We start from the raw sequence: 25,154 nt of genomic DNA, 5'->3' as shown, positions 1-25,154 counted from the left end.
TCAGGGACAGTGCTCAGGCCCAGCGGCGGGGGGGAAGCTTGCTGTGTCAGGTAGTGCAGCCCCGGGACTGGCTGGCCTCGCCCTGTTTTGGCTGCTGGGGGCGGGGGGGGGCGGTGGATTCTGTTGGAGGAAATGACTTTGCGAGTGATAGGTAGAATCTGTTTGTTTTTATAGACTGATCAGCCCGTGCGAAACCGCACGATCTGAACGGACATAGCATGCTGCCCATCCCCGCAAAGTGCCCTGTAGAATTCACTGGTGTTTACTATGGACGTGTCTTAATCCTAAAATGAATCTGACAGTAGAAAGAAGTCCTTGGGTTTGGCTCATTAGCTAAAGTAAGTTGACCTTTGCGTGCGTGCGTGCGTGTGCGTGCGTGTGTGTGTGCATGTGTGTGTGTGTGTGTAAAATCACGGTCTGTTTTGGAAGCTGCTTCCCCCCCACGCGCAAAAAAATAAAAAGCTAAAAACTTGTGCTCGGCACCGCAGCTTCGCAATGTTAAGACAAAAGTAGATTTGTGACTGTGCAGTTCTGCGTGCACTTGTACACGTATTCTTACAGCAGTTAGGCTCCTCTGTGGTTTCCTGTTTCTGTGCAGATTGGATTAAAACTTAACTAGAAATCATTCTTAGAAGGCCATTGTTGCACAAATTACTCCAGATTTAAAAAAAAAACAAATTTGAGAAATTAAATTTACCTAGTCTCATGAGACCATGTCTTTTGGGTGTAATTCTAGTCAGTTTAGTGAGCTATGGGTAGAATGTAAAGGCAACCACTGTAAAAATGCCCAGATGTTGTTTAATATTGTTTTGACACGAAATAGGTATAGTAAGGTCAAGGTAGGTAGAATTAAGTGGCTGGGTAATCCACGCTTAATTTTAGCACTTTTAGAAGTATTTATAATTGCACAGGCTATAAAATAATGTTAGCAAGCATAATGTCATATGTTAAAGTTTCATTTGTAGTAAAATATTGACTCCCTAAACCTTTTAAATATAATGGATTGGCTTTTTCTGCTTTTGTGAGTGCTTGAAATTCCTTTGAATTGGTTGGTATAAAAAGTGTCATTAATGTTGTGTTGTTATACTTTATGGTTTGAAGTTTCAGAAAAACAGCTGATGAGAAGCAGTTCTGTGAAACTGAACTGTACATGTTTATTTTGCATTTATATTACAGTTGAACTTTACATTTTCCTTTTATGACAGTAGTTATATTCATAAATTAGAGAAAAAATTTAAGCTAAGATTTTAAAGTATTTTTAAAATATTAAAATATTTTTGCCTAAGCCCCATCTGTCTATTTAAAGACTTTATTGTATAGTTTTTAAGAGAATTCTGTGATTTAAAAAAATTCATATTTCCTTTTAGTCTGGTCTTTGAATATATAAATTGAAAGTGTAGAAAGGGTATTTGTAAGCCATAAGCTCTGTGACAATATTCATTGATTTTGTGTCTGCCCCCCCTTTTGGGGGTACTAACTGAAATCAGTGAGTGTTATGCTGGTAAGTGATGTCTAAGCATTAGGTATTTTTCCTCATATTATAGAGTTAGGGGCTTTACTGTCTTTGAAGAAAAATTACAGTGTTACTCTCATTGAACAGGCTATTGTGAGTTTGGTAGATGTAATTACTGCATCCTATTTTTGTAACTTAAAAAAAACCAAACTATCAATTTGCTGGCCCCATGAAAGAACAAGATACACTGTACTTGTTAATGTTAGTTTTTGCTTAAAACAAAAGCCATTTCATAGGTTTTTTCATATCTGCATATAGCCCTCAGTTTCACTTCCTTTTAGAAGCTAAAAATATTTAGTGACAGTTTATTCAAGAGGTGATACAAGAATACCTAAAAATAAATCTTAAAGAATTAAGTTGGTGATTTTTTTTAAAATAAAAGGCTGGAGGCAGTCACAATAGATCAGTCTTAAATGAATTGGTTAAGTTTTGCACTTATGAATTGTCTCCAAGTTTCATTTTAAATCAGGCAAGAAAATTAATGCATTTTTCAAAGATTAACCTTATTAAGTATAATTCTGGAAGAGAAATATCAGAGCTAGAATTGTTGCCAACTTTTGTTTTCTTTTCATATCTGATCCTGGCAAGGGTGACTGGTTAACCAACATTCCTTAATATATGATTTCCAATATACTATAATAACTCCATTTTGTTAGATAGGAAAAACAGGAAGTAGCCCTGTTCGTTGATATTCTTTCACATCTTCTATAGCACCTCAAGCATAATGTGTTGCATGTTTTAGAAATGGTCGCTGACTTGTCGACCTGAAGATTTCAAAATGCAGAAAGAAAGGAGTGTTCTTTTGGTTTCAACAAGAACAGAAAGCCAGCTACAGCTTGCCTAGACTGAATCTGCTAATCAGTTCTTGACACTGGCTATGTGCAATCCAGAGAACAAATAGTGGGGTACGAGCAGTTAAGGGGTAATGGATTGCCCTCAGGTAATGCATGAAGCATTCAAAAGTGCTGAGTTAGAAAACAGTGCCTTGCATTTTGTACTCCAGTTATTTTTTTTAATACAAGAATACCTCTTGGTATGGAAGGCAATGGGAAAACATGGTGTGAGAAAGTAGTAACCTCCAGAGGCTCGTTAGGCATTCCACATCTAATATATCTCTACCCTTGGAATGTCTTACTTTGTTTAAATCACATATACCATGTGGGGTAGACTTGGTTATTTTCCTTAATGCTAGCTTCCTTTTGTATATATCCCAAGTTAAAAGTTAAAGCTACTTGAAAATGTAAACAGTGGCTGACCATGTAGCTCAGTGGTAGTGCTTGCCAAATAGGGCTTTGGGTTTGAGACCCATAACTGCCAAAAGGAAAAAAAAAGAACAAAACTAAATGGGTTGGATATAATCCAGAGTTCCCTTTAGGAAATAATTTAAGAACTCTTTTTTTCATGAAATCAGAACCAAATTAAAGTAAATGATTCATTTCAAGCAGTCATCTTAGTCACATACTCTTCAGATTGTAAAATAGAAGAGGTTTTTACCTGTTACTTAAAGCATGAACAGTGAGCATGTAGATAGACATAGATGTAATGTAGTCACTTTCCTTGCCTTCTGTGTACCAGGCAGTTTGTATGTGGTATCTCATTTCGTCGCCACTACAGCACTCTTACGGCACTGTAATTTCTTTTTCAGAAGATAGAAACTCACTCGATATGGTGAAACTCAGTGTCAGTAACCCTGTAAGACAGAACTAGGACTGAACCCCAAGTCAGTACAGTTCCAAAGTCTACTCTTCATTTCTCTGTGCGACCTCCTTTTTCAGTTTTCAAAATAATCAAGAATAATTAATAAATTTTAAAGAGGACATTCTACAGGAGGACTAATAGACCACTAGCTGAAAATATTTCTATGATACATACCTTTCTATAATCTGGACTTGTATGGGCATTAGTATATGTTATTTATATCTTCCTAATCCAAGAAAATAAATAAATGATCAGTATTATATGCTTGTCAGATTTATTTGTGCCATATTATAAGTGAAAAGAGAAAAGCTCATTCATATTGATCATACAAGGAGGGAAACTTCCAATATTGCTAGACGTTATCCCTTTGTTACTGCTTTAGATTTCATTCATTCACCATTTGGGAACCTCTGCAAGATGTAGTCTGGGCGGTAGAGACAACGGTCATGAGTGCACAGCCTCTGTTTTGGTTGGTTTGTTGTAGCATTAACGTATTTCACAATGCCATCTTCAGCAGTCCAAGACAGAAATATGGAGGGCACCCAGATTAAATTAGTGCTCTGTATCTCATCCACAACATTTCATACTCTATTCTTTTAATAAGTATAATAATATCTTTAGAACTTACTGAGGAAGTAACTGGTCTTCCACGTTAGTAGTTACTAGGGACAAACTTGTTCTACCCTCTGTTTGTGCATTTGCTCTGCTAGTATGTACTGTTTCCTTAGGTGCTCACTCTTAGGATATACATGCTATGGTTTTGGACCATAGTAAAGAAAAAAAAAATCTAGACACAGGTTTCAAATTAGTTCTACCTACTCTCTTAAGCAGTAGGAATATATGTTAGAGTTGCAAGTTTAGACATGATTTTTTTTCTTCCAAGAAGAAATTAAAATGAAGGTATTAAGGGTAAGAAATTTAGTATTTGCCAAAGCTGGTTTTTAAAAATCTGTTCTGTGTTATTACTAAAAGCAGCACTGCTTCTTAAGAAACCACCATAGGGAAATATAAACCATATTCTAGAGAATAAGCTGATCAAGAAGATACCTTTGTCTTTATCTACTCATGACTGTGACAATTGGTATAGGTACATTTGCTATGGAGGAGAGTTCTGAGTTCTACATTGTTAGTGATTGGATCCTTTGTAGTGGTGGTCTTGAAAGTTTGATGTAATTGGTTGAGAAGTTCTTGAATGCTTAGAAAAAATTGTTATGTCCTACCGAATGCCTATTTCTGAAAATACATATTTCAGCCGGGAATGCAGTGTGACCAATGGACTCTTGCAGACTGGAGGAAGTCTCTGGAGCTACTGGTACAATGTATTCCGTGCTGGAGTCAGCATATTAACTAAGTTTATCACATGCATTCAGTGTTGTTGGGTGTGTATGGAGTGAAGAGAGGTTAGATAATTGGTTGTAGGTGGAAGCTAAGCTTTCTTTATTACTTAAATCATGTCGCTGATACGTTATCGAATAATCTTCAAACTGGTCTTACAGCATTCTGAGTACTAAATATTAGTTGTTAACAGAAAGGGAATTTTATCTTCTTATTTGTACCATCTGCCAATATGAGTTGGTACATTGTTCAGACAATGTCTTTTGTACATTGCTGGTGTTTGGTAGCAGTAGTTAGTATTTAGCAGTCAATTAAAATAATTGGAGCCATGCTCAAAAACTGTCAAATACTGAGAAAATTGAGTTCCTGTATTTGAAAGTGTCTAGGTGCTTGCTTTTTGGGTAGGCCCTCCGTAACCTTGGCAGTGCTTTCTTGGTGGCCAGTCTTCATCCTCTGAAACAGTAATGTTAAGATCTTCAAGACAGACCTAGTCTACTCATTCTCTCTCCTCCACCTGTACTTAAGACTCACACATGCCCTTAGGTTGATGATTGACCATTCACGAAGAATTACAGCTTGTTTTGCTGTCCATGGCCTCTCCTAAACGCCAGGATTATAGCAGTTTACATACACTTCATACTTAGATATCCCAAACCAAATTTGCAGTCCTCCCTAAATCTTCTGCTAACATGCTCCCTGCTCATTAAAAAGCAGAATCAGAACCTAGGAGTCATCCTCATTCCTCTCAACTCTGTTCGTTCTAGAGTGCTCACCATTTGGCCTATTTGCACATCCCTAGCCCAGGCTATCATTTGTCTTTTGTACTAACAGAACAACAGCCTCTTCTTGCCCTCTCTATGTTCTACTTCCAATGTGCTCCCATATTTTGTGTCCAGAGTTAGCATTTCAAAATGTAATTCTGATCTTCCTCAATAAAAGTGAAGAAAATCAGATTTTAAAATGTTTTAAAATTCAGTTTTTTCATTTGGATAAGGTCCAAATGAATCCCTAACATGCCCTACCAAATTTGCGCATGGTTTTGCCTGTCCCCTCTCTAAGTCTGTCCTTGCTCACCCTTGCTCTTGTCCTCACGCTTGCCTTCTTTCCTCTCCTCGAGATCAGCCCACCGCCTCCTGCCGCCTGCCAGCTTTTGCAATCTCCTTCCATTGGCCTCAGTCTCCAGGTCAGCTCCTCATGGCTGAGATCTTAGCCCAGTCACACTTTCTTTGGGAACCCCTTCCTCAGTGTCCAGTCCTGTCAGTGAGAAGGTAACTTGTTTTCTCATTGGTTAAATAAGAAGTCCATAAAACCTGTGTAAGCAGTACCTGTGGCTGGGTCGGGGACCCAGCACCTAGCAAAATGCCTGGTTCATTGGATACTTAGTAATTATCTGGTGAATATGAAAAAGAGGGATAATGCCATGGCATGTTTAAACTAGTGGATCAACTGTTCTTCCCCCTTAATCAGATGTAGTTTATGACCTAGCTGACACAAAGTTAACCAGCAAAGCCCTAGACTATTGATGTTTCCAAACCAAAGGTTTGAGACAGTCTTACTGGGAAGTTTATTGGAATTGTGGACATGCCTGGTGCCCTGTAGTGAAAAGAGGATGGCTAAAGGTGTATGAAGCAACTAGTCATACCACATGTAATGTTACGGAGTTAGGAAACCCACTGTATGCATGTACGTTGGTCATGGGGCTTGACCTCTGGGTCTGGGCACTATTCCTCAGCTCTTCAGCTCAAGGCTACTGCTCTACTACTTGAGCCACAGGGCTCCATGTTAGAGTTAAAAGGGTTTGCTATATGTCTGTGATCCTTCTGAACTAGAAAGGAGGCAGAGAGAGAGAATAAAAGTATACATAAAGGTGTCATATTAATATTAACTATTTCTTTTTTCAAGTTCTCAGAATATTATATAATATCACTTTTAGGATTCTTGTCTCAAAACCCCTACTTCATCAAAAATTCATGAATTTGATAAATCAATTGGGATAAAGAGAAGTTCATCTTTTCATTGAAGAAAAGATAATGTGCTGGATAAATAGTGTATGAGATTTCAGGAGTCAAGAAGCCATGTAACAGAAAACGTATTGGTGGTAACTAAACCCAACAACTTTCCTTATCTAGAACATGGTTTAGCACTGAGAAGAAAAAAGTCTGAACAGCCAAACGGTCTGAAACAAAATCTGTGCTTTGAAGTCCTTTGATTTTACACTGAGAAGAGTTCTCAGGGCATTTGCTTGGGATTGTCCCTTGTTTAAGGTGTTGTCCTTGCAGTCTTGTTCATTTGGTGGCCTTAGCGTGCAGCAGTTAAAAGCAGAATAGGTGGGCCGTGTGAGCACTACAAGAGGCCAGTTCCCTTTCAGCAGTGAATTTGGTCAATCTCTTGAAGGCTAGACAGGTGGAGGCAGGAAGAGGATATTTTAACAGCAGCAGGGGGCCATCTGGTGTTGGTACAGTGAGTTCCACCTGAGTAGCCTCAGAGTATATATTTATTAAATCATGGCAACCTTTAGCATTACTTTTGGAACAGCAGTTTTCTAACACAAAGTAAAGGCAATCAAGATTATATAGAATTATAATAGCAACTGTGGCACATTATTTAAAAGTTATCATGTTTCCATTGTTTCAGTGATTTAAAGTGAGAAGTTTGTGTGTGGGAAGTTTTCTGATTCTTGAAGTAGTAAAACTATTAAGTGAATGATGTAGTTCTACACCTTTGATACTAAATAAAGGAGGTGTACTTGAGATTTATATAAAATTGGAGACTACTCATTAGAAATGTCTTGTGGATTGTCTATGTTGAAAAGCTTTTTACTTTTCTATGGCCTGTATCGTTTTATACTGTGCAATTTCTTGGAAACAATAAGAATTAGGCCACCACCAGTATATTCAGACCTTTTTTCTAGATTTCAAGGTATCAGGCATTCTATTCCAGCTTTGTAGTATTGATTAAGTTACATAATTATGGAACAATTTTTTGTTTAGATTTTCTTGTTACTGGGGTTTTTTTAGATTTCAACTGGTATTCTTCCTTTCTTTTCATTGGATTTACATTTTAAACAATTAAGAGGAGAATGATGAAAGGGATGACATGGACCAAGATACATTGTATTCACAAACTGATTTGTTGCATGGTAACTTTTACAACTACTTAAAGATAATAAGAATGTTATACATGCATGTATAATATATACATGCATACGTGCATGTATAAGCAACACTCTACCTTAATGTTGGCTAGAGTGCATAAGACCCAGAGTTCAGTGCCTTGAACTGCAAGACCAAGCAAAAAATATAAGACCAATTGATATAAATATTTATTTTGCTGGAAAGGGCTTTATGTTTCGATCTAAATTTATTTTGGATGTTATATATTCCAGTACACCGATACCTCCATGTGTTAGACTGTATTATAACATACTTTAAGGGTATTGCTGGCAAAAAAAAAAAGTGATTGACAGCCCTTTGAAAATAACAGAAACAATTTACATTTTAAAAAATGTTATCTTAATAGGAGATAGAATAAATATTATCTTTGTCATTTAAAAAATAGGACAATACTGTGCATACAACTGAAAAAGTTCACTTTTCTCTGTAACACTATTTTCTGGCAATCTTAGTGAGCATAGATTATTGTTTGTCATCCCCCTTCCCTTGCTAGGATTTGAACTCAGGTCCTGCTACTGCTGACAGGGCTCTACCACTTTTGGCCCCTTACCCTGGAACTATTGTCCTAAGGACTAACTACATAATAGTCTATCTTATAATGTCATATTGATTAGCCAGTTTCCTATTTTTAGACATGTATATTGTGTGTTTGTTGCTATATTAAGCACTAGTGACTTACTTTGATATATATTTTGCATTCAGTATGACTTTAATTATATAAAATAAATATTCCAAAGTGAATTGCTGAGTCCCAGGATATGCATATTAAAAATGTGGTCATATCGCCTGATGTCCATGACATATAGTGTCAGGTTACATTTGCCTGGTAGTATGTGAGAGTGACAATTGCCCCATGTTCTTGTCAGCGCTGGGATCAATCAGTTTTGCAAGGAAAGATGGTTTCTCATCTTAGCTTGTGTGTCTTAGCTTTGAGATAATATTGTGCATTTTGTATTGACTCATAATTTCATGGTGCTTCTTGTGTATTTCATTTCACATATGAGATAGAATTGTTTTTCTTATTGATTTGTAACACTATTTGTATATCAGTAATGTTAGCCATTGACATTTGTTCGAACTGTTTTCTTCTACATCTGTGTTATGATTTGTCTTTAATTGTATTTTTTCCATTAAGAAGCTTTACATTTTGGTTTTCTACTTCAGTTCTCCCTTTGTTGACTTCTGTGTTTAAGTCACATGGAAGTGCCTTCCAGAGAGTTGGTACTGGGTGCTAATTACTTGATAAGCACTATCAAGCATTGTAACTAGGATGCTACTTGATTCTTTGCACCTTAGTTTCCTCAACTGTAAAATGAAGGTGCTAATAGTGTCTGTTTCAAAGTTTCTGAGAAACCTAACAGAATTCATGTTCATGTGCTTCTTTTAAAAAGTGCTCAGTAAATTATAAACACTGTTGAATAACTGTTACTCTGTACTGTAACATTTCTAATAGAATTGTATGCGTTTAAAAAAATACTTCAAACTATGGAATGGTCATGCCTGTAAACCCAGCTACTCATGAGGCTGAGATACACAGGATCTCAGCTACCATCTGGGAAAAAAAGTCCAGACTTCATCTCCAAAATAGCCAGCAAAAGAGCTGAGCTTGAGACTGGTTCAAATGGTAGAACACAAGCTAAGTGATTGCAAAGCCATGAGTTCAAACCTTAACACCCACAAAAAAAGAGACATTTAATCCAGGAAATGGGAATAATATATTTGAGTCTTATTTCAGATACAAAACTTTTTAAAGCTCATACTTTATTTTCCTCAAGTGGTTGTTTAAATGTTCTAGCACTGTTCACTGAGTAAAAAATATTCCCCTTTATCATGTACAAAATTTTTATATACTTAAGAATTAACCAATATTTCAGATCTTTTACTTGTCCGGGGTGTCTAAATACCAAATTTTACGTGTTGTAGAAAGATGAAAAATAATCGTTGACCAGAAAAAAAATGATGCATTATCCTTATTCTTGGCACCCGGACCATCCATCCAGTTGTCACCCTATTCCTTCAGTTCTGCCAGGAACTATAGTTTTCATGTGTCTAGACTGAACCTCTCTTTCCCCTAGCCCTTCCATTCTTGCACTCAGGTCTCCTTGTTCTTTTGGGTGCCTCTCTAGGTAAATGTTGTCACCATCTCCCTAATTGCTTTACTCTTACTACAGTTTCCTTACCCTCTACCTCCAATCCGTTGCTCAATCTGTTGCCACATCCCTGTCAGCCTTAGAGAACCCACATTTCTCTATCATTATGGCTGCTAAACCATTGGAAGTGCTAACTCAGCAGTGTTGCTTACAGGCTCTTCATCAGTCCTCTTCCCACCTCTCCACAGCCCCTTCCAGAACACCTGCTCCAGTCATTTGGGATCATTGCTGACTGATGGTTTTATTTCCGAGACCTTTCTTTCTTGGTGTGCTGATGCTCTTTCTTTATCTGGAATAGTCATTTTGTCTTTTCTGTGAGATATTTTTTATGTTTTTATTCTCTTTGCAATAAGGAATTATTGGTATTCTACTAAAAATAAATGTGGCTGAAGTCTGGATTCCTGAACTCTTTGGTTTAAAGTTTCTAAATATCTCAGTTAGATTTACTATTTTTAAACCTTGTCCATTTTTCCTTTACCATCACACCTGTAGACTTTAATAAATGTATAAAGAAATATTTGTAAAACACATTGTAAAATGAATCAGACTTGTGTTAAAATTTCAGCGGTACAGTCTTAGGAAAACAATGTTAATGCCAAACTGAGGCTGTCCTTGAGATAAATCCAGGGCCATCACAGGTCAGATGACAAATAGCCTCTGATGCTTCAAGCAGAGAGTGTGTCTAGGGCCTGAGTACACCCAGCTACAAGGTCTCCAGGTCCCAGTGAGCTATAGGTAGTTGAGTAGTCATTAATTAGGCACCTCACATATGATCCCTCTCAAAGCCTCTCTTCTCTGGTTTTGGGGTGTTGCTTTTAGAGAAATAAAGGACAGAACAGTAAGCCTGTCAAGGAAAATGTAAATTAGGTTATCACCACCATCCTGAGGAGAGAACATTCTTGCCTTCAGGAAACTGTGAGCCAGACACAAATGTGCTGAAGACTAGACACAGAGGAAGCGTAGGAAGTACAGGGTGAGGTATCAGTCCTGACAAAAGGATAGTAAGACAGGTGAAAAGGGCTTGCAGGGAAGTTTTATGGGTTGGAATGAGTGGAGAACACATAGGCCCTGAAATCATCAGTCAAAGGACCATATGGAAGGTAGCAAGTATAATCCTGGGAGCTCCCTCTGGATGGAGCAGGGTGCAGACAGGGCTCAGAGAATAGCTGGGGGCAAGATTCCAGGCTCCAACCAGATAGAAAGCCAGACACTTCTGCCTTGGCTTTGCTTTACTGTCCAATCCTTAGATCTCAGTGCTTAGGACAAAATAAAAAGCTTTTGTAGTTGGGCAGGTAACCACAGTGCACTAGGAAGTAGGTCAGGAGGCTCAAAGGAGTTGCACAGTACAGTCTGAGATCACGAATCTTAGCACTGTGGCAGCCTGGTTTCTGAGGCTCACAGATAGAAAACTGTTGTCATGTGTGATGATTCTATCCACTGTTTTTTCTGAATTTGGTTTGGGAACTGTGCGTTTCCGAGTCAGGCAGCACAGTGTAGTGATTGAGACCCTCCGCTTCAGGTTCAGATCTATTAGCTACTTACTGCCATTGGATGCCACAGAAATCACATAACTTCTCTAAAATGGACTTTGTGATGGTGGGTGAGTAGATGTTGAAATAAAGCATGATTCCTTTTAAAAAATTGTTAAGTGAAGATAATATTACTGCAAGTGGCTATCAGACTAAGACTTGCTCAAGGTCGCCATTAATGAGTGATGTTCCATTAGCTATCTAGGCTTGCCAAAATTTCAATAGTTTAGCAAAGGGAGTCTGTGTAAACAACTCATCGTCTTAATAGCAATTAATTCTCCCCTACTATTTTGAAAGAATTTGCTAGGAAAGTAAACAGCAGCATCCAAAATCCTATGCTGTGGGGTAGAACATCTCCCCAGTAGTAGACAGATCAAGGGTCTCATGACTTTGTGATCTAATGCAAGTCTCCAGGGTTCTTTTTCTAATTTGTGACACTAATAGAGTTTGGCTTATATAATCCCAATTCTCTTCAAGTTTTTACAACTTTCAAAAATTTAATTTGAAAGTTATTTACCTATATTTATTGAGGTAATAATTAGGTTTTCTTTAACATAAACTCTTGGGACTTTATACCTGGGTATAAAGTAAGGGCAGCATAATTAGCATGTTTGTATGTACAAGTATTAACTAGGAGGGAGTGTATTTGAAAATAATTTGAAATCTACTTGCCAGTAACATTATTGATAGAAGCTATCTTTTTATGTCAATCTTAATTCTGTGAAGAAAGGACTTTCACCAGGGATAGCCTCTACTTTACAGAGTGACCTTTGACTTCTTCTGTGTTTACGAAGGCCTTTTCAGAAATGTACTTTTTTTTTTTTTAGTTAAAGGTTTTTTTTTTTGGGGGGGGGTGGTCAGTCCTGGGGCTTGAACTCTGGGCCTGGGCTCTGTCCCTGAGCTCTTCAACTCAAGGCTAGCACTCTACCACTTGAGCCACAGCACCACTTCTGGCTTTTTCTGTTTATGTGGTACTAAGGAATCGAACCCAGGGCCTCATGCATGCAAGGCAAGCACTCTACCTACCACTGAGCCACCTTCCCAGCCCTTTAGTTAAACTTTTAAATGCATTACTCAATGACACTTGGTTGTGTCGTTTCCTAATTATGAAGTTTCAGATTTAGTTACATTTTGGGGACTCTTGTCACACTGACAGTTTTTTTTTTAATCCAGTAATCTTTCCCAAGAAAATTATGGTTTCAAAATAGATATGAATTGGACTATTTGACTGCTCAGTCATTATGATTGTATCAACCTGACAGATATTCATATACATCTTGTCCATTGCTAGTTTTTATGCATAGAACAGAAGTTCCTCACAACTCACTGCAGAACTCTAGGACATAAATAAATAATCATTTTCTGTCTTACACTCCTAGTGGTAATGAATACTTGACCCTTCCTTTTCCACGCAACCACTTACAGCAGTTCTTATTGTCATGATCAGTTATTTGGGTATTTATTTAGGGCATTTAACTGTGTGCTACTACTAGTACATGGTTTCTAGTCAAGGTTGGGATAAGGAAGAGCTAAGTTTTTCTAAATCTTGGTTGCTTTAGCAGTAGTCTAGCCCATTATGACTGATTGTGATAATTGTCTCTAGATTTTGTCACCAATCTGTAAAACAGATAGACTGTCATCTTTACAATGCAAACTGAAATCATTCTGCAGTTTTATAAAGTAGATAGTAGGACATTCCCTCCACTGCAAAAGGATTTGCTAGGAGAGTTTCAGATAGTGCCAAAGACAGGAGAACAAAGCCTTCCCTTTTGGGGCTTAGGTCCAAAGAGGCAGTTTTGGCATAAAAAAAAAAAAAGTTATGCTCAAGAACTTGTTTTCTCTTTTCCCTCTTACTTCCTGGGCCAAGTTTTGGTGATAAGACAGAAAACTATTATAAAGTTGGCTTATCTCTGAACCTGGCAGCTTATCAAGAAATATGTTCAGAATTACATTGTGCAAGAGAACACTAAAATCTTGTTGAAGGATCCCCAAAATGCCACGTGCCCGAATTTTAATTACTAAAAGCAAATAAGGAACTTCTTATCTAAGTAGAGAGTATGTTTAGCTCCATCTTGAGCTAAAAGGCCTTTTGCAGGTTTTATCTCTTTTTCTCCCTTACATACCACTGCTTCCATCCTCACACTTGTGCAAATCTTGCTCAGGTATTGCCTTTCCATTCCATTCGTTATGAGACTTGCTGTTGCAGGATCTTTGGTGAGTTCTGAATTCTTTGCTACAGCAAGATTGTTAAGAGTGCCAGTATGCATAGCCTGTAATCCTAGATACTCAGAAGCTGAGATCTGAGGATTGTGATTCAAAACCAGCCCAGCGCAAGCAGGAAAGTCCATGAAACTCTTATCTCTATTAAAACTACCCAGAAAAGGCCAGAAGTGACACTGTGGCTCAAGTGGTAGAGTTAAACTAGCCTTGGGCACAGAGAGGCTCAGACAGAGCCCAGGCCCTGAGTTCAAGCCCCAGGACCAGCAAAAAAAAAAAGCCCAAAGAATACCATTGTAGTCTTTGTTCTGTAGGTAGAAATAAAGATAAAATCTCTTTTGTTAAGTACTGTTAGGGTTTGCATTTGTAATCAGATGTTGCCCATCTGCTTTATACTTTGGATTACCTATAATAAACTTTTACTCCTAGGCTTTCTCATACTGTAGATTACTTCTGTTTAGCTAGTACCTTTGTGTGTCTTTAGAACAAATGAGCTAGATTTTATACTGGCCAAAATCTTTTAGAATCAGTCACAAAGATAGAAAATCATGAGTTGTCATTTATTGATTATTTTTAATGCCTGCACCTAGGATTATTGTGTGTGTGTGTGTGCGCGCGTGTGCATCTGTGTGCATGCACACATGTGCCAGAACAGGGATTTGAACTCGTGCCTTGCATTCTTGTTTTTCTTGCTCTTGGCTAACATTCTGATTCTTGAGCTGCCCCTTCAGTTCCACATTTTGCTGATAATTAGAGATAGTGTCTTTCAGACTTTTCTGTCCAGGCTGCCTTTGAACAGAGATCCTTTAGATCTTAGCTGAGTAGCTAAGATTATAGGCAAAAGCCGTTGGCACCTGGCCTAGGATTGATTTTTTTTTATATTTCTGATGAGAGGTTGCATTGATAACAGTACTTATATGTTCTGTTAAAAAAGTTTCTGCTTAAGGAATGTATTTAAAGTATCTGTTTTCCTGTTCATAGTAGCCACATATGTCATCTTTTCAAGGTATTTGTTTGAAATCATAAAAATACCTTGGAAAATTTGTTATTCCAGCATTATAACTCTGCCCTCCACAATTGTCTTACTCATGAAAACAAGTTAATGTTATGGGTCTTATGCACATGTGTGTGAACTTGAGATTCAGAGACTGGAGTCATGGAGGAGACCTGGTAGCTGTGACCTTCCTGCAGGAAACTCACCTGGTACAGGAGCTAGGATGATGATACTGACAGTGCTCCAACTGTGGTGACTCTCATATTGCTCCCTTCCACCAGTAACATTTTGGAGTCTCAACCTCTGGGAAGTGAAAATATCACTGGGTGCGAGGGTCCTGTATGGCAAAGGGATGGATCCTGGTCCTGCAGCAAAGACCAGGTCACCTCTTAGGCCTGGGTAATTCAGATATTTCCATTAATCATTCCTTCTGAACAAGACTTGCCCAGTCAATGTGACCTTTTCTAGGAAACTGGATTAGGAATGGGTTGCAGAACAGGAATGGTATTGGGAAGTCTTGACCAGAATCAATGTCTAGAGCCCAGGAAACTACAAAAAACGAACAGTCCTCTTTTTAGGTAGACTCAGGAAGAAGATAGGAGTATAAAACTTAGTCCCCTACGGGGCTGGGAAGGTGGCTCAGTGGTACAATGCTTGCTTTGCATGCCTGAGGCCCTGGGTTCAATTCCTCAGCACCACATAAGCAAAAAGAAAAAAGCCGGAAGTGGCGCTGTGGCTCAAGTGGTAGAGCGCTAGCCTTGAGCTGAAGAGCTGAGGGACAGCACCCAGGCCCAGAGTTCAGGCCCCATGACCGGACCCAAAATAAATAAAACTTAGTCCCCAATTTTCTGATCCTCAATTTATAACTTTTTTTTTATAACTGTTCCTATTTATGTTCATTTTGTAATTCAAGCTTAAGCAGACTAGGGCATTTAGTCCACCATTTAAAAAATCAGTCACATATTAACTTCTGCATTTAATAAATAAGATTCAGTATGAGGTTTTTGTAGAACTTCAAATATTCAAACACCTTTTGAGCATTCCAGATTATTTCAGAGTACCTGCTAATGTAATACTCGGGCCAAAATAAGAAATCTGAATTCCATGTGAATTCTTCTTTGACCTCTTTATGTGAAGGTGAAATTAGGTATTTTAAAAAGTATTACTTTTTAAATTATTTGTTTAGGTATTCCAAAAGTATAGTAAGCACCAATGAAACATTTTTTTGGCTTTTTTGTTATATTCTTGTAGAAATATAAGTTGTAAACACACACACACACAAAATTTTAGACTTAAAACATTCACTGTGTTAGATTTCTTTCTTTTTTTTTTTTTTTTTTGGGGGTCCGGTCATGGGGCCCTGAACTCTGGGCCTGGGTGCTGTCCCTCAGCTCTTCAGCTCAAGGCTAGCGCTCTACCACTTGAGCCACAGCGCCTCCGGCTTTTTTCTTTTTGCTTATGTGGTGCTGAGGAATTGAACCCAGGGCCTCAGGCATGCAAGGCAAGCGCTCTACCACTGAGCCACCTTCCCAACTCCCAAACATTCACTGTGTTAGACAAGAGACTAGCTCCAGACTACAAACAGGGTTAAATTTCTTTAATGCACACATCTTTTTTTGCCAGTAGAGTGAAAGGCCCATGTGTTGTGTGTATTTGCATGTATGTATACATTCATTAAAAGTAGTCATTGTTGACAGTTGTGGAACACTTAACCTTTTACTGAGTGCTTGTTCAAACTATGGCTCATATCAGCGTCATTCCTTGTTCATAGTCCGTGGGAATGACACAGAAAGTTAGATTTAAAGAGCACAGTGACATCTGACCTGCGGTCACACATAGCCTCCTCACCCCCACTGCTCCTCAGTTCACACCTGAGCTGTAAACATGATCCTGGGGGCTTCCTTTGATATCTCTGGCATTTTTTAACTTCTTTACAACTAGTTAAAGCTAGCAGAGCTCTTTATGAATTAGAGATGGAGGGTGTGTGAGTGCGGGGTGGGGGTGGGGGAATGAGTTTTAATATCCAGTGATTGCAAATTTAACCAAGCCAGCTTCAGTATTCTTTAAGTTGGTATATTTTAATTGTTGTTTAAGCTAGGCCAGCATTTAGTCTAAAGTTCTGGCTAAATGGACTTGAGTTTATTTATTCTCTTATTGTTTGCTTTCTACTAATAAAATAAGTTGACAAATGCCTGCCTGTTGAGTGTGAGACCTTTATCTTACATTCAGCAGGCATCTTCCTTGGTAATTAAAAGAGCTTAGAGGCTCTGACAGAATTCAGTAATCTGCCTTCCCAACAAACAAAGGAGATTATCTCTGAGTTTTACCGTTAAAAGGACACTCAGATAAAACTGCAGTCTCCTTCAAGCAAGATTGGTACCTTTACCCTTAACTGTGTTTTCTGTCATTATATTATTTTATTTTCTTCAATAATGGTAATATACTTTTCTACAAGTCTTACACATGTGCTGCTTATGGCAATTGACTGTCACTTCAACTCAGTGCACACCAACTGACCCACTGTAGTTATGCATCTGCTACCTTGCAATGAGCTGAGTTGTCCCCAGTAAAAGCTGGAGTCAAGGAGTAGCAAGAGAATTTAATTCTTGTGATCTATCTCTTTGAATATCTATTACTTGCAGCTAGTTTCTCAAGAAACTTGCAGAAGAACTAAGGCTTTCCTAGGGATTTGACAGTATTCACACATACACTAGATATTGAGGCCACCTTGATGAATGGAAATAATTACTGTGAAGTAAGATGTGCTTAAGTTTCTATCTTATGAGTGGCATTAGTACCACCACGCGAGGGTCACAAAGGACATCAGTATGCCCAGAGCCACTAGCATGCTTTCTATTCACTTTAGGTTTTCCTATCCTCCAGACTTGCCTTGGAATAGACACTTTTTTTTTTTAAGTGACTGTCTCTAATCCAATTGTTCAGAGTCACTTTTTGTCTATGCCTTTAGAATGACTTGTCTTTCTATATCCATTCCTAATTGTCCCTTTAAGTACCTCCTGCAGATCCTGACCCCACATTTCAACTTGGTCAGCATGTTTCCCTGACTGGTACTAATCAAACTTTGGCGTTGAAGCATAAGTTTGTCACATGGGAAGTGAGAGAGCCAAAAGTAGTTTAAAAATAGTAAACTGGCATTAGTGGCTACTCAGGAGGATTCTAGCTACTCAGGAGGATGAGATCCAGTGGATTAAAGTTTGAAGCCAACCTGGGCAGAAATGTTCCCAGAGACTTCAGTTAACCAGCTGGAGGCATAGTTCCATCAGCCATAATCGAGCCAGTCAAGTGCACGGTCCTAAGTTCAAACTCCAGTACTTAAAAACAAATTAGGATCTATCTAGAAATACCTATAGATACAGGATTTCTTGGAAAGTGGTAGAAAGATGGCTAATACTTTGGTAGTTTTGTAAGTTGTTTGTTGGTTTTGAGACAGGATGTTACTATGCAGCCTCAGCTGGCCTCAGACTTGACATCCTCTTGCTTTAGAATTCCAAGTGCTAGATTACAGGCTCATGCCACCACATTCACTCAACTTCTTCAGTTTGGTTTTGGTGTTGATTTTTTTCCTTTCACAGATCTGGGAATCAAACCCAAGGCCTCATGCTTCCTAGGGTGGTTCTGTGTACTGTTGAAAAACCCAAAGTCTAGTTTTTCTTTCTGTGTTTATTTGGAACAATGAAAAAATTGTTTGTCTCTTGTGGTTTCCTTATTTGCATTGGTATTTCTTTTAACTTAAACTTTTACTGTGTACCTCCTGAGTAGTGGACTAGCATAGAAGATACAGAAGAACTCATGCAACTACAGTCACTTGGTTCTCTGAAAGTTGATAAGAACATACTTTGGAGAAAAGACAGCCACTTTAAATAGGTGTTGAGGAAACTGCAATATTCACATGGAAAAGAGTGAAACTAAATTCCTATTTCTCACCTTGTACAAAGGGAAAGAGGAAGGAGGACAAGAAAGGAAAAATATGATCAAAGTACATTATATTCATGTATGAAAAGATGATAAAAATGAATCCTGTTTTATCAGTTAATATATACTAATAAGAAAATTTAAAGCAAAAGAAATGTATCTTTTTTAGGCTTTACCTTGGTTTCAAATGCACTATGCCTGTTGTATTTCCCCAAATTAGAGGAATCCAGGATTCAGGACTGTGGATTCCAGCTTCTGACTGGCCCCTAATCTGGACCTGCCCATTCACTGACCTGCTGGACTAGTTTCTTTTCTTCCTAATAGGCTTCCTTTCCTCTTCTAGTGACAAAATCATTGAGGGTTTTCTTCAAGGCTCTGTAGTCTCACTAATCACAAGAAAATAAAAAATCATGAACAAAATTATAGACATTGGTGAGTGCTAAAGCTATGGGAATGTGTTTTCCACTGAAATGTAAATAATCTAGAGTCGTGGTTCTTAGCTTTATTTAATGACCTTCGTGTTTTTCTGGTAATAAACTCTTGTCATTTTCCCTGACACTGGTTTTGGAGCTCTTTTCTCTTGCTACAGTTCCCTCTGGGCGAAATGGTAGATGCTTGGCTTTTATAAGCCCTTAGTGGAGCTTGTTTACATCTCAGTTCTTTCTACTTACGGCCTCTATTGGAAAGTCATTGCTTCACAGCCTGCTGTGTATATGTTCCAGGCATATGAGTCCTGCTGGAGTGAAGATGAGTATGACAAACCTTGCCCTTCAGTTAAACCAACACATGTTGACTACCTCTCTTATGCCAGGCTTTCTGCTAGGGCAAAGGATTAAAGTTGAGACCTATTTCTATCCTCAAGGACTTCATTCAGTCAAGTGCCATTGATAGGAGAAGGCCATTTAACAGGATGCTGTTTGCTGGATGAGGACTAGGAAGATTGTCTTCACCATATTATAGAGGCCGGCCAGTGTGGAAAAGCCTCCCAACAACTGAGGTGACCTAGAGCTTTTAATAAGATGAAACTTGTAGACTGTAAAGCAGGCAAAGGGGATTGGAGGTGCAGCTCACATAGTAGAGTATCTCCTAACTAGTGCAAAGGCTGTGAGTTCAAACTCCAGTACTACCACCAAAAAAATAAAGAGTGGCCAGAGGATGTTGCTAAGAAAAACTGAAGCAAATTGAAGGAGCCTGGGGGGAGGGGTTTATGGTCAACTTTATTTTCATGTTTCATATTAAAGGCTTGAGTTTCTAATGTTGGTCCATTATCAGCAATAATGATAGTGAATTTGAGTCACAGTTATTCTTAGAAAAATAAATATGTGCCTGCTTATGAGAAAAGATCCTCCCATGTTTTAAATGGAAATAATTGAATTTTTACATTTTTGCCATACTTCCATTCAAATGGTTCTTTTATATCTGAAATCATCAAAATTAGAGACTACTTATAAACTAGACTCCATAAGTCAAAATCTACCAGAATAAAGTGATTATATTGCAGTTATACTAATTCTCACTTTTATTATAGCAAAAAGAAATGGACATATTTATGAACAACTTCAGGGTCCCACAGAAATTAGGAAGACATGGTTTAGGAAGACACTGATTTAGTCTGTACTTAGTAGCACATTAGAGCAAATGTCCTCCTTCCTGTTCCAAGTGATTCAGTGAGCCAACATCTTTGTTATTAATAATTGCCTAAGTGATTTTTAAGGAAAGAGTGCCACCTACTGAGTGCAGACTTTTTAAAATGCGTTTTTATTGTTATTATGCAGGTGATGTACAGAGGGGTTCTAGTTACATAAATTTCTTTTTGCACAGTGTCACCCCTTACCTCACTATCTTCCAGTTTTTCCTTCCTGTCCCACCCACAAGTTGTGTAGCTCATTTTCAGCATAGTGTCTAATGAGTATCACTGCTACATTTGTTTACCTTTTGTTCCACCATTTCTGTGCCCCCCTTTTACCCTCCCTAAGATAGATAAACAAACAAGACAAAAGGAAAAGAAAACAAAAACAGCAGCAAAGATTAAAACCTTGTTTCCATTTCCCGGAGTTCATTTCAATAAATATTATTTTATATGATCAGATGTACATAGGTATTGTGCATTTGTGTTCTTCTTCTAAGAATATCTTCCCTTGACATTCTTTAGTGAAATAGAAGAAGCAATTCAAAAATACATATGGAACAAATAGAAGGCCCTAGCAAAAAAAAAAAAAAAAACAATCCTTAGCAGGAAGAACAGTGCTGGAGTAATAGCAATACCAAACTTCAAACTCTATTATAAAGCTCTAGTTATAAAAACGGATTGGTACTGGCACAGGAACAGGCCTGAGGACCAATGGAATAGAATTGAAGACCCAGACATGATCCCACAGACCTATGGCCACCTCATCTGATAAAGGAGCCAGAATTATCAGATGAAGACAGCCTCTTCAGCAAATGGTGCTGGTAGAATTGGCTATACACATGTACAAAATTGAGATCCTTATATATAACCCTGCACTGGAATCAACTCCAAATGGATCAAAGACCTTGTGGTAAGAGCAGAGACCCTGAACGGCATAGGAGATATGCCAGGGCTCCTCAGCACAGGTTGAAACTCCCAGAAACACAACAAATCAAAGAAAGGCTGGATAAATGGGATCGCATTAAGCTGCAGAGCTTCTGCATGGCAGAGATCATAGCTAGCAAGATAAATAGCCCACAAGTTAGGAGAAGATCTTCACTAGCTATATAACAGACAAGGGCTACATATCAAAAATATACCTAGAGCTCAAAACATTAAATCCCTCCGACAACAAAGCCTCAAAGAAACAACCACCCCATCAATAAGTGAGCTAAAGAATTAAAAAAAGACTTCTCTGGAGAGGAAATAAGAATGGCCAATAGACATACGAAGAAATGCTCAACTTCTCTAGCCATAGAAGAGATGCATATCAAAACAACATTGAGATTTCACCTCACCCCAGTTAGAATGGTTATGACCAAGAAATCTAAAAACGACAGACGCTGGAGGGGATGTGGCCAAAAGAGAATCCTACCGCATTGTTGGTGGGAGTGTAAACTTGTTCAACCACTTTGGAAAGCAGTATGGAGGTTCCTCAAAAGACACCACATAGAGCTTCCCTATCTTCTAAGAGAATAGTGTCTCAGTAGGTGAAGGTCAAGGTTTTACATTCCCACTTTTGGGACAAGGACATGCTAAAGCTACAGCACAACTATGTGTATTGCAGCATTATTCTCCATAGGTAAGATATGGAACCAACCAGATGCCCCTCAGTAGATGAACGGATCAAGAAAATGCCTCCATTAGGAAGAATGACATCACCCCATTTGTTAGGAAATGGAAAGACTTGGAAAAAATTATATTAAATGAAGTAAGCCAGGCCCAAAGAAACACAGGTCCCATGGTTTCCCTTATCTACAATAACTAGTATATGTCTAGGACAAGCAGAAGAGGTCAAAGCTATGTACATATGACCAGGGCCAGAATTCAAACTCCATGACCTACCAAAAAAAAAAGATAATATGAGATTCTGTTTGGACGACTATATCATGGTGGTTATTTCTTTGCTGTTTAATGGCAGTAGATGGTAAGTATTGAGCCACAGTGCCACTTCTGGCTTTTTCTGTTTATATGGTACTGAGTAAGTCCAGGGCTTCATGCACTCTAGGAAAGCAGTAAGCCAAATTTCCAGCCCTCTCCTTTGGTCTTACTGTGTGCTTTTTTTCTTTTTTTATTGTTATTATAATGCTGATGTACAGATGTACTATTTCATAAGTCAGGTACATTTTTGTTCTTGTTGGTTGTGGGGCTTGAACTCAGGATCTAGGCACTGTCTTTGTTCTTTCGCTCCCCCCCCCTTTTTTTTTGTCAGTTGTGGGACTAGAACTCTGGGCCTGGGCGCTGTCCTTCAGCTCAAGGCTAGCGCTCTACCACTTGAGCCCCACAGCACCACTTCTGGTTTTCTGGTGGTTAGTTGGAGATAAGAGTCTCACAGGTGTTTCTACCCAGGCTGGCTTTGAACCACGATCCTCAGATCTCAGCCTCCTGAGTAGCTAGGATTACAGGCATGAGCCACTGGCACCCAGCCTAGCACTCTCCCATTTTAAGCTACAATGCTACTTCTGGGGCTTTCTGGTGGGTAATTGGAGATAAGTTTCACAGATTTTCCTACCAAAGGCTGACATTGAACTGTGATCCTCACATCTCAGCCTCCTGAGTAGCTAGGATTACAGATGTGAGCCACCAGCACCTGACATAAGTACATTTCTTACTGGGTAATGTTACCCTTTTTCTTGCTGTCTTCCCACCCATGCCCACAAATTATACAGTTCATTTTCAACATAGTGCCTCTTGAGTGCCACTACTGCATTTGTTCACATTTTGTCCCTCCATTTCTGTGTGCCCCTACCTCCCCCAAGAGAGACAAACAAGACAAAAAACTTTCTAGAATCTTGTTCCATTATGAATATTTCATTTCCCCAACTGTGTACTACATTCAATAGTTTTTTTGTGCCAAATGGTGAGCCCATCTTCCCGTGGATTAAATAGAGTAGCTAGGATTCTTGGAGGGAGTGTGCCTTCCCAAAATTAGAATAGAAACAAAACTTAAATATAAGCATGAGTCCTTTCTTGGCAGATTTCAAAACCTTCCCACCATTTTACTGTGCTTACAGGCTCAAGAGATATTTTTTCTTTTTTTTCATAAGCTGGGCATATGAACACAGTGAGTAAAATATTTAAATAAGCAAGTGACTGGGAAGAAATGAACTTTTTCAAGAATAGAATAGGACTGAGGAATGTAAAACCTTCACCTACTAAGAGACGTTCTCTTAGAAGATGTTAGTTCAGGTGTTTGACCACAAACTATAGGTTATCAGATATTCTATGTGGTGCTTTTTTGTTTTGGGGATTTAACAATAAACATAAAAGATTGAGAATGTGAACGTTAACAAATACAAGAATCAGAAGGCATGTCTAAGGTATATTAAACAGGTAGGTTTCATTAGGAAGCCTATGAAGAGAACACCATGCACTATTTAGGCAGGAAAGAAGTTTATTTATCGCACTGCTGCCCCTGCCGTGTATGGTGGAGAGGCATGGCTGAAAAGGAAGGGGGTGACCGATCCCTGGGCCAAGACTTAGCTAGGCCAGGGACAGGAAGAGGTGTGGCCAAGTGGGAGAAAGGTGTGGCCACACTGGATCCGGATGTGACCTAGCAGGAGGAGAAGGTGACTGCTTCCAGGTCTGCCAGTTACCTAGGTAACAGATACTGGACAGAAACGGAGGGAGGTGTCCCTGTGCAGACCTTACAGTGTGTTATTTCAGAATTTTTCATAGACATTACTAATACTATGTTGACAAATTTGAGGTAATGCAGTCTTATTGGTAAACAACTGTCTCCAGTTTCCCGTTCATTGAAAATAAAAAAGCACCTTTATTTTTCTCTTTTGTGTGTGTTTCGGTCTGGTAGGGTCTTGTTTATGTAGCCCACGCTCGCCTCCAACTCATGTATAACCCAAGAAAGGATGATATTTTTTTTTAAGATCCTAGATGACAGGAAAATGTAGAGGCAGGCACAGTGGTTCATGCCTGTAATTCCAGCTACTCAGAAGGTAAAGGTCTGGAAGATCCAGGGTCCAGGCAGGCCCAGCAGGGGAGGGAAGGGGAGGGTGAAGTCAGCAAGTGGAATGGGCTGGTATACACTTGCAATCCCACCTACATTGGTAGGAGGATTATAGACTGAAGCTGGCCCCAGGCAAAAGCACAAGACCCTACCTGAAAATAACTAAAGCAAAAAAGGGTAGGAAAGTGACTCAAGTGGTAGAGCACCTGCCTAGCAAGCACAAGGCCCCAAGTTCAAAGTCCAGTATTGCCAAAACAAGTGTAAATACATACACATATGTAGTATATAATATAGACTATAAAATAAAATATAGTACAAGGTATTAGAATTCATGCAATACAAAATGTTTGTGTGTGTGTGTATATATATATATACACATACATATATACATGTTTGGGTTTTTTTGGTTGGACCTAGGGCTTGAACTCTGAGCCTGAACACTGTCCCTCAGCTCTTCACTCAAGGTTAGCACTCTACCACTTGAGCCATAGTACCACTTCCAGTTTTCTGGTGGTTTTATTGGAAATAAGGGTCTCAAGGACCTTCTTGCTGTGGCTGGCTTTGACCCGTGATCCTAAGATCTCAGCCTCCTGAGTAGCTAGGATTATAGGCGTGAGCCATTGGCACCCGTCCAAAAATGTTTATGTTTTTAAGTTATCTTTCAGTGACATCTGCTCATATTACTTAATGAATTCTAGCTTGCTGAATAGCACGTATTCTTTAAACATAATTTGCGTGAGAGTGTGTGTGTGTGTGTGTGTGTGTGCGCGCGTGTGTGTGGGCTTCTGGGGCTTGAGCTCAGGGCCTGGGCACTGTCTCTGAGCTTTACTGCTCAAGGCTAGTGCTTTTGCCACTTGAGCCACAGTTCCACTTCTCGCTTTTTGGTGTTTAATTGGAGATGAGTCTCATAGACTGCCTTGCCTGGACTGGGTTTGAACGTCAATCCTCAGATCTCGCCTCCTGAGTAGCTAGGATTGCA

The 25,154-nt window shown here is 38.9% G+C and overlaps 1 protein-coding gene across 1 annotated transcript in view; it reads left to right on the top strand.

Moving 5' to 3' along the window:
• Map3k1 (mitogen-activated protein kinase kinase kinase 1, E3 ubiquitin protein ligase) overlaps positions 1–25,154 on the top strand; it is a 67,667-nt gene that overhangs the window by 1,882 nt on the left and 40,631 nt on the right. Inside the window, exon 3 of the mRNA XM_013018502.1 lies at positions 4,952–5,007. Within this exon, the coding sequence (XP_012873956.1) occupies positions 4,952–5,007 (56 nt within the window). The remainder of the gene's footprint in view (positions 1–4,951; positions 5,008–25,154) is intronic.

Source organism: Dipodomys ordii, unplaced genomic scaffold, assembly GCF_000151885.1.
Source record: "Dipodomys ordii isolate 6190 unplaced genomic scaffold, Dord_2.0 Scaffold41, whole genome shotgun sequence".
Taxonomy (NCBI): Eukaryota; Metazoa; Chordata; class Mammalia; order Rodentia; family Heteromyidae; genus Dipodomys; species Dipodomys ordii.
Note: the sequence above shows the minus strand (reverse complement) of the source record. Positions and strands in the feature narration are given on the sequence as shown.